This window comes from Setaria viridis, chromosome 1 (genome assembly GCF_005286985.2).
Source record: "Setaria viridis chromosome 1, Setaria_viridis_v4.0, whole genome shotgun sequence".
NCBI lineage: Eukaryota > Viridiplantae > Streptophyta > Magnoliopsida > Poales > Poaceae > Setaria > Setaria viridis.
The window spans coordinates 11,970,732-11,980,250 of NC_048263.2; the positions used below are offsets into that span (position 1 = coordinate 11,970,732).

At 43.9% G+C, this 9,519-nt stretch overlaps 1 protein-coding gene and 1 long non-coding RNA gene across 5 annotated transcripts; both read left to right on the plus strand.

The window, feature by feature from the left end:
• Window positions 1-126: 126 nt before the first annotated feature.
• On the plus strand, window positions 127-3,521 carry LOC117866528 (phosphatidylinositol 4-kinase gamma 4). 4 transcript variants are annotated; one of them, XM_034750761.2, is made up of 4 exons: window positions 127-449; window positions 654-900; window positions 996-2,525; window positions 2,869-3,521. In XM_034750761.2, exons 3-4 carry the CDS (start codon window positions 1,236-1,238, stop codon window positions 3,241-3,243), a joined length of 1,665 nt encoding a protein of 554 aa, XP_034606652.1. In that variant the 5' UTR covers window positions 127-449; window positions 654-900; window positions 996-1,235; the 3' UTR covers window positions 3,244-3,521. The 4 variants fall into 4 exon arrangements, with proteins under 4 accessions (XP_034606652.1, XP_034606660.1, XP_034606678.1 ...); XM_034750769.2 differs by having other exon boundaries at window positions 759-900; XM_034750787.2 differs by having other exon boundaries at window positions 768-900.
• Window positions 3,522-3,646: 125 nt separating this feature from the next.
• On the plus strand, window positions 3,647-4,133 carry LOC140221374 (uncharacterized). The gene is made up of 2 exons (XR_011897134.1): window positions 3,647-3,745; window positions 3,847-4,133. It is a non-coding gene; the product is annotated as an uncharacterized lncRNA (long non-coding RNA).
• Window positions 4,134-9,519: the final 5,386 nt, after the last annotated feature.

The window sequence follows — 9,519 nt, forward strand, 5'->3', positions numbered from 1 at the left end:
AGTTCAACTTGGCACCCACGTAGTAGCTGCTCGTTTCCTTCACCGCGACCAAGTCAAAACCCACCGTAAAATTCCCAGTCGGCGTGGGGTCCATATATTAACCGCAAGCAAATACCACCGGCTCCTTCAAATACGCCACTCGGAAACGCCTCGGCAGCGGTTTCGTTCCCGAGCGGGCGATTCGATCGGGAGCCACCCGCCCCGCCGCGCGCGCGGCAAGATCGATCCATCCTCCTCAGTGAGCGCGGCGTAGTGTGCTGGGTTGTAGTGCTGCTGGCGACCCGTGGATTGGTCGGATCGGATTGGTGACGCCATTGGTGGGCGGCTGGGCGCTTTGCAGGCCCCGATCGGAATCGGAGCCCGTGGCGTGGTAGGATCGGATCGGAGGCAGACGCCGGAGGGTCTGCCGCTTCTGATCTCGATCGCGCTCGGCTATATCATCAACCCAGGTGACTTATCGCTCTAATGCGGCCTTCTTTTCCCTTTTTTTTCTTTTTCCCGTTTTCGCAAAGTTATTACAACTGTATGTGACACTAGTCCTAGGAATTGTAGGCTTGTAGTTCCTTGAAAGTTAGATTTAGAGTTAGGTGCTAGGAGTTGTAGCTTCGGGGAATTAACTCTTTCTGTTTTCTGATTTTTTTTTCATGTATTAGTTCGAGTTGTTCCAATCCCGTCTAAATTTTCTTCAGCCCGTGCGCTTCAGCTTATCAGCCGGCTTATCAGTCCCTTAACAGTATTTTTCTCTCACAACAAATCAGCCGTTTCAGCTTTTGAGCCGGCTTATAAGTCCAGCCGAATAGACCACTTATTTCGGGGATTTGCAGATGCGTTGTGACATTGTCGCAGCGTCAGTAGCAGCAGAAGGATTCACGGTGCCTTCGTCCAATCCCACTGGTTTCGGTAAGAAATCCCTCATGACCTCTAGTGGTTGTGCCAAATTTCTGCTTCTGTGAACCCAATCACTAACCTTGACTGTGTTTTTGCGATCTATGCAGGAATAATTAAATTGAACTCCATCGAGGGCGAGATGGGATTATAGGTGCGGGCTTAGGCGTGTAGTGGTGCCCCCTAGGGTTTCCTTGCTGAAAAGAGGAAACCCTAGGGATCTTTTTTTTTTCGCTCCATGGTTTACTACACGCATAGTGTAGACAGCTCGGCTCTCGGTTCTACTGGTGTTTCACTGTTAGGGGTTTACACCTCCCCGGCACGACGCCCGTTGGGAATCAGCCAAGAAGATGTCGGCAGCGGGCGTTACAACGCTCAGCCCTTTGGAGGACCAGCTTACTCTTGTGCCACAATGTCTGTTTGCGGCGCAGCCACTGGATTCGATTCTCATTTTCCTTGCTGTGCCCGGCATGCCACTGGTGCCGATGCGTGTGCTGGATTCGGAGTCTGTCGCCTCTGTCAAGCTCCGGATCCAGCGGTTCAGGGGGTTTGTTGCGACAAAGCAAAGGCTTGTGTTTGGCGGGCATGACCTTACACGCAACAACTCCCGTGTCAGGGACTATGGGCTTGCTGATGGCAATGTTCTTCACCTAGTTGTCCGGTTGGATGAATTCCGTGCAATAACCATCGAGACTGCCAACGGGAAGAAGTTTAAGTTCCAGGTGGAGAGTGGCCACAAAGTTGGGTACCTCAAGAACAAGATTGCTGCTGAGACCGGGGAGGAAATCGAGAGCCTAAAGGATCAAAAGCTTGTACTTGGTGATGAGGAGCTCGAGGATCACCAGTTGATCACTGATATTGCCAAGAAGGATGATGCAGTGCTTCACATGTTTGTCCGTGAGCCAGCAAAGGTGCGAACACAGAAGATTGATAAGGAAACTGTGCTTACAGTTGTTACCCCAGGAGACGAAGGAAACATACACATAGATGCCTTGAACAATACAGAACATGGACATGCTCCAGTTGAGCCAATTATCGTTAATAGAAGTGTAAAGCTTTCTCCTGCCATTATGCAAATGATTAGCGCAACGATTGCTGGTCTGGAAAATGGATACTTTCCTGTCATGTCAGCAGAAGGTTCAGGGGGAGTCTACTTTATGAAGGACCAGTCAGGTGAAAGTAATATTGCAGTGTTCAAGCCTATAGATGAAGAACCTATGGCGGAGAACAACCCCAGGGGCCTTCCTTTGTCAGTGGATGGTGAGGGGTTGAAAAGAGGCACACGAGTTGGGGAAGGCGCACTAAGGGAGGTAGCAGCATATGTTCTGGACCACCCAAATGATGAGTGCAGATCCGAGGATGGTACTGGATTTTCTGGCGTACCTCCCACTGCATTGGTTCGTTTTTTCCATATGAGGAAGGAGCTTAAAATTGGATCATTGCAGATCTTTGTGGAGAATCAGGGAAGTTGTGAGGATATGGGCCCTCAAGCTTTTCCTGTCAAGGAGGTCCAGAAAATTGCTGTGTTAGATATTAGGTTAGCGAATGCTGATCGTCATGCAGGGAACATACTAGTGTGCCAAGATGGAGATCACGTGCAGTTGGTTCCAATTGACCATGGATACTGCTTCCCAGAGAAGGTATGTGTTTTTACTGTTTAGCTCACTTGAATTGCCAAACCATACTTTTTAGCACAGGAACTATAAAGTTTTAGCATTATCTTCATTTATTGATATCTTATTCGCTAAATGTTTTGTTTCTGTAAGGAGTCAGCATATAAATTGTTTTTAACACACTATTTGTTTCACACCTGAATACTACACTGATTCTCTTCCTACTTTATTGATTCTGCTGTGCATTCTTTCCAAGTCAATGTCACTTCCAAGAAATTGTTAGCTGAGGAATATTGTTATTTTCTAGTTGGTTCTTTTCATGTTAACATGGTTTAATTAAATAAATTTATATTGCCTTTTTCCTTTGTAGTTTGAAGATTGCACGTTTGAGTGGCTCTACTGGCCCCAAGCACGCCAGCCCTTCGGTGCCGAAACCCTAGCATACATCAAATTGCTTGATGCCGGCAAAGACATTGCGCTGCTCAAATTCCATGGGTGGGAGCTGTCTTCTCAGTGTGCTCGTGTTCTTCATGTGAGCACCATGCTCCTGAAGAAGGGTGCAGAGAGGGGCCTCACGCCTTACGACATTGGCAGCATCATGTGCAGGGAAATGGTGAATAAAGAATCTGAAATTGAGGCCCTGATTGAGGAAGCAGAGGACTCTATCCTTCCAGAGACCAGCGACAAAACCTTCTTGGAGACAGTATCGGAGATCATGGACCGTCATCTTGATAACCTGCTGTAAAATTACAATGTGTAGCCGTTGATTGCATCCAGTTGTAAGTATTCAAGTTTAGCAGTCGATCTCCAATAATGAGCTAGGACCTTTCTAGCCTTTCACATTTTCCATCGATAGTTTGTGAATATACTCTACAACTAAGATCAGCCAAAGTCTCAGCTATAATTTGTGTACGATCTGTACCTGTAGTCGTTCCAGTTTGTGTTTGGTTTTTCTGTTTGCAGTTGATTGTGGGTTTATTCAGCATTTAATGACTTAATTATAGTCACCTCCATTATATCTTATTTCTCAAAGCCGTTGGCCGATCTTGACGAACATATTTATCTCTGACTAAGTTTTCATTCTAAATATACATCCTGAAAAAGTCATTAGAAATTAGAATTTATAAGTAAAGTAATTATAATTCTTGCAGGAGTAGCAGTGTCATTTCTAGAGACAAATCCAAGTAATTTATGATCAGGTTTTGAGGAGGTAGACTAGCAGCGGATAGTTTATGGCTCCGACGAAGGTGACTCCTTGTGAAGTTTGCTTAATTTGGCTTTTTGTATATTGGATTGGATCCCTCAGTCACAGTTGGTTCTAAATTGCTCACATGTGCTGCTTTCTTAGGCATAAAGCGATGTGGTATCCGAGGAAAAAGAGAACCAAGACCTTCAGAGAGCTCACTGGAGACCAATGTAAGCTTTTTATTTATAACAAATGTGTAGAAAGATTTAAATCCTTTCTGAATGGTACACTTTCGATGTTTTCACCACTAGTGCAGGTACAATTTATTTTCCAAAAATTTGGGGGGATTCAGCTGAACCCCCCACGTAGGATTGTGCAAAGAAGGGGGATAACTCTGTCAGATTTTCACTGAACATTTCAGAACTCTTGTATGATTCGGTTTCATGATAGTTTTGGACTCAGATTAGATACCCCCTCCCTGTTTAGGAGGGGTACCTTCATAAACAAACTCGAGTTCCGAGCCTTTATACCTTCGTAAACAAACTCGAGTTCCGAGCCTTTAAAACTCGATCATCGAGTCTTTCGGGAGAACAAACATCGTTCTTACTTCTGAAGCACCTAGGCGTCATCTAGGCCCTTTCGCACCTTTGATAAGGGTGTATTTCGGTGATAAATGATAACTGTTTACTTGTGACTAACCCATGTATTTTGAAGCGAATCTATAGTAGTTATCATATCATAAGTTTATTCGAATATGGCCCCTCAATTTGAATTGGAAAGCGGCATGGAGCTAATGCGACAAGGCTAAGGACCTTTCTAGTACTAAGTGTCACAAGGAGATGAATGACACTTAGTGTAGTATAGGTTTTTCTAGTTTGTAGCTCATGGACCATACTATTAAGAGGGATTTCAATGATAGTAGCTTGACCATACTACGCTAGCCATGAAAACGATGCATACTCAGTACTCTTTAGCACTTGGTAACTCAAACAACACATGGAAGAACTCAAGAAGCAAAGAAATTGACGAAAAACAAGATTGAACTGGATGAGTTGAAAGTTGAAGGACACCGTCGGATGTTTGAATGCCCCAATTTCTAGTTGCATCGAAGCAATTTTCTCAGGTAGGAAATCTGGAGTGAGGCATCAGTTGTTCCGATGCCACCATCGGATGAATTTTTCCATAGCACCGGATGTTCCGATGCCATGTCAAGAAGATCATCGGAGCAAGGATATTTACTTTACCAACTTCTACAGAGTTTTGGGCAAAAACCCCTTCAGCACTGGATGTTCTGATGCCTGCTAAGTGACCATCGGATGAATGCGTCAGAGCAAGCATATTTTCTTTGATTCCTTTCAGAGAGGTTTTGGCCAGAACGTCTTCAACACCGGATGATCCTATGCCAGCTCAAGACCGTCGGACGAAGCATCATATCAACTTTTCACTGTTACTTTTCTAACGATCAAAATCTTGGTCTGTGAGAGACCGGATGTTCCGACACCCGGGGATGGACCATCATAACATCCGATGGTGTGTTTTTCTGTGCACACTTTTCCAACGGCTAGCTGCTATTCCCTAGCCTATATATACCCCTCCCCCAGGTCATTTGAGCTGCTGTTGACACCCTGAAGACTTCAAGCAGCCTATGAGCAGTTGAGAGTGTGGTAGAGCTAAAAAGTAATTTGTGATTTGCTAAATATCAATATTAAGGACTTCTCTTAGTATTGGTGAGTGACAAGTGTGCATCTAGTTCATGGCTTAGCTGAGTGCTAGTCAATTGTGATAAGAACCTGCTAGGGTTGATTCCCGATCTTTCGATGAGAGGCGTGGGATAACTCGATTGGTCGATGGAGACGACGTTCACGGCCTGACTACAGCCTTCCAAGCTGTGCCTTAGCAACCGATACACCACCTCCAATGGCTGCCGCGATCTTGTGGAGTGCGTCACCCGGCCACTAGGGCACTCGTCCTGCAAGCAATCGAAGAACAAGCAAGAACAAGTAGAACAAGCAACTCAATTGCAAATATGGAGATGAAAAACCAATCTGAAATCACAAAGTTGGGGTTCTGAATCGAGTAGAACGGATGGTCTAGTCGACACACGCGTCTATAAGGAAGTAGCAATGGCTAAACTTTCAACAAAACAAAACCCAATCTGTTCGTGGCGGCTCTAATCCTTATTAATACCTAGGAGGACGACCAGAGGGGTGTTAGGGTCGTGCTCCAACCCTAGGACATGTCCCTAATGGACCCAACTTGATACACGACCCATTGGGACAAAATAAGGCGACGCAGCACCTGTGGACAGAAAATCTCTAGGTAGTATTTCGATGATTGCGACCGACTCAGAGAAGATATGGATATGATTCCAGATCCATATGAAAATAGACTTCATAAGGATTCCAAGGAGTACTTGAACACCTAAAACGGAGTCCGGATGAGGTCGTGGCGGCCATTGCAAGTTGACATAGAGCTGCAGTCCGAATCCAGCCCCAAAACGTATTGGATTGGAAGTCTTTCTTTCCTTGGGCCAAAAGTGACGTGGTGGCCTAGTGGAGGATGTTAGGAATACTTGGACTTGGCCCCCAATCTACTTCTTTGGTCCTCCATGCCTTCCATGTGTGTTTAACACTATTTTTGATCCATGTATGTATTTCTAAAATTGACAACGAATACACATCATGGTGCAGCATCAATTCATCAAATGTGTCACATATAATTATGATAAAGAATTGTTTCACCTCGGAGTCAAGCCAATATGGTTGTATCGAAGCATGTGATGTCCTCATCAAAGTGAAGCATTGAAACTTGTTACTCTTGGTGGTTGAGGTTACCTAGATGGTCTGGGTGACCCAGAGGTTCTTGGTGAGCTCTTGGAGATTGTGGTAGCCCCCAAGAAGAACTTGTACATGGTGTGAAGCTCGCCGTTCTGGAGATGGAAAATGAGAATTCTCAGTGAAGCACTCGAATCTTAGTCACTTGAGGGAGCAAAACCCTTAGTGGGTGCTCCAACGTGGATTAGGGAGGAGTGTCAACTCCTCGATACCACGGGAAAAAAATTTGGTTGTCTCATATCCTCACGCTTTACATTTCAGCACTTCTTTAGTGCATTTACTTTCTGCACTTTACTTATCTTTTTACTCTTGTTCAAGTTGTGCTTACTTTGCTCATATCTTGCCTTAGGAAATGATGATCATGCTAGTGTGCTCTTCTTGCTAGGCTCTTTGCTCGCTAGTGTGCTTAGTTTCTAGGTACCATCCTTGTAGATTGGGCAACACTAGAAATCTAGGCTAAGGTTTGTTTCTTATTGTTCTAGAAATTTTAAAAAGTCCCAATTCATCCCCCATTCTTAGGCCACCAATTCTTACAATTGGTATCAAAGCATAGGCTCTCTTTTCTTAGGTTTAACAACCTAGAGAATGGTTCCAGGAAGTAGGAATGACCCTCCTAAGTTTACCAGCTCCAATTTCGCTTATTGGATGCATAGGATATCTAGTTTCCTTCAAGCTCAACACTGTGACAATTGGGAGGTTATGGTTCGCCCTTTGCCTACCCTTCCTACTGAGAGTGAAGCTAAGTGGGATGCTCGTTCTAGGAATTACATCTTTGAGTCTACAAGTGGAGAGATGTTTGCTAGAGTTCACACTAAGGAGAGCGCACATGAGGTGTGGAAAGAGCTCAAGAACATTAATGTGGGCTCTAAGAAAGTGCGCGAGGAGCAATATGAGTTGCTCAAGGATATGCTTAATGAGTTCAAGATACTTCCCAATGAATTAGTTGAGCAAATATATTCTAGATTAAATGTGCTTATTGAAAATATTAATGCTCTTGATATTTCTACTATTTCTGAAGTGGAAATCATTCGCAAGATCCTTCACACGCTTCCAAAGCCACAGTACAACATTATCAAGGAGCTTCGCTTCAAGAAAGACTTAAGCACCCTTGAAATCTCCAAGGTTGTTGGTAAGATTCGCACTCATGAGATATTTTTGATGGGTGAAATTGAACCATCTACCTCCAAGAAAGATCTAGCTCTCAAGGCTAAATTAGAACACAAGACCAAAAAAAAGAGGAAGCCCAAGCCTCCTCCATCCTCAAGTGAAAGTGAAGCTAGTAGTGATGCTAGTGGTGATGATGAAGATGTGGATGCTCGGCTCGCTCTTATGATGAGAAAGACCACAAAGATGTTGTCAAGGTTGGGCAAGAAGGGCTACAACTACGACCCCAAGAAGAACAAGTTCCGAACCTCAAGAAGATCCGGAGATAGTGGCAAGAGGAGGTGCTACAATTGTTCAAGCTATGATCACTTGTCATATGATTTCCCCAAGCCCGACAAGAGAATTCACTAGAATAATGGAAGAAAAGATTATGATGAGGAGGAGGAAGAAGAGAAAGACCACAAGTACAAAAAGAAGAACACTTTCAAGAAGAATCAAAGCAAGTCCAAGCCACACCACTAGAAGAGTGGTGGTGATCGGTCCTTCCTTGTCAATGAATGGCTCACCGATTGTGAGATATCAAGTGAAGAATCAAGTGATGATGAAGATGAAGAGCCGTTGCTTCCTCCACCACCTATGTGCTTCATGGCCAAAAGTGGTAACAAGGTGAGCAATGATGAGAATGATTCTTCCAATAGTGACAATGATCTCTCACCTAATGAACTTAGATCACTTCTGGAGGACTATAATGACATGATCAAGAAACAAAGGGCTAAAATGAAAGTTCTTGAAGAGACCTATGCTAAGCTTAAGCATTCAAATGACGAGTTGCTTGTTAGTCACAAGTACCTTAGCAATGACCATGATGCTTTGGTAGTGTCTCACAAGTCACTTAGAGATGACCATGACAAGTTATTTGGTAGGCACAATGAATTGATCTTCAAACATGATGAAGTGGTTGTGCTTAACAAGTTGCTTGAGTCAAGTCATAAGAAGCTTAAGGTTGAGCATGATAGCTAAAAGATGAAATATCAAGAACTTGAGTTTGCCTATGATGTCGTTGACCCTAGTGTGCAAGAAATTGCTAGAGATGTTACTAAGGTCAATACATCCATTTCTTGTGTTGATCTCATGGAAGCACCTAAGCCAATTTGAAAGATAAATCTATTGCTTCTTCTTCCAAAACTAACCATGCAAGGGAAAAAGAACTTGAAGAAGAGGTGAAGAGCTTGGGTTCTTGTGTGAAGAAAATGGTTGGAGGAGAGTACTTACACAAGGAGATTCTCTTCCATAATGCAAGATGCTTTGGTACAAGAGGTCTAGGTTCCTTTCCCAACCCCGTGGAGAATGTTCCAAACTCACCGGAACTCTATGGTTGCTTCATCAAGGAGGTCGGGACCTATTGTCAACGTTGTGAGAGTACCGGCCATCACACAAGGGAGTGCTCTAACAGTTCTCTTCCCACTTTGCCTCATAACTATAAATCTATGTTCAACAATAACCCTTTTTGTTGATGAAGATTAAGAGTGGCAAGGTTGAGGCAAAGTTCATTGGCTCGCAAGCCAAGGGCAAGCTACCTAGGAAATTATGGGTTCCCAAAGTTCTTGTTACTCATGTTAAAGGACCCAAAGTTGCTTGGACTCCTAAACCTCAAGCTTAATCTCTTGTGTATAGGTGAACTACAAAGCTGGTGGAAGTCATTGGGTTCTTGATAGTGGATGCACACAACATATGACCGGCTAAAGATGTTCATCTCCTTGGATGAGAGTGCGGATGATCATAAACAAGTTACCTTTGGTAACAATTCTAGTGGGACGGTATTTGGTTTGGGTAAAATAGCTCTCACTAAAGATCTAACTCTCTCAAATGTCTTTTATGTTGATTCTCGTAGTTACAA

What these genes read in the sequence shown, in the direction of transcription:
- LOC117866528 (XM_034750761.2), top strand. Translation starts at nt 1,236, where the DNA reads ATGTCGGCAGCGGGCGTTACAACGCTCAGCCCTTTGGAGGACCAGCTT. An exon ending in GATACTGCTTCCCAGAGAAG is followed by an intron (nt 2,526 to 2,868) that starts GTATGTGTTTTT and finishes TTTCCTTTGTAG; the next exon opens with TTTGAAGATTGCACGTTTGA.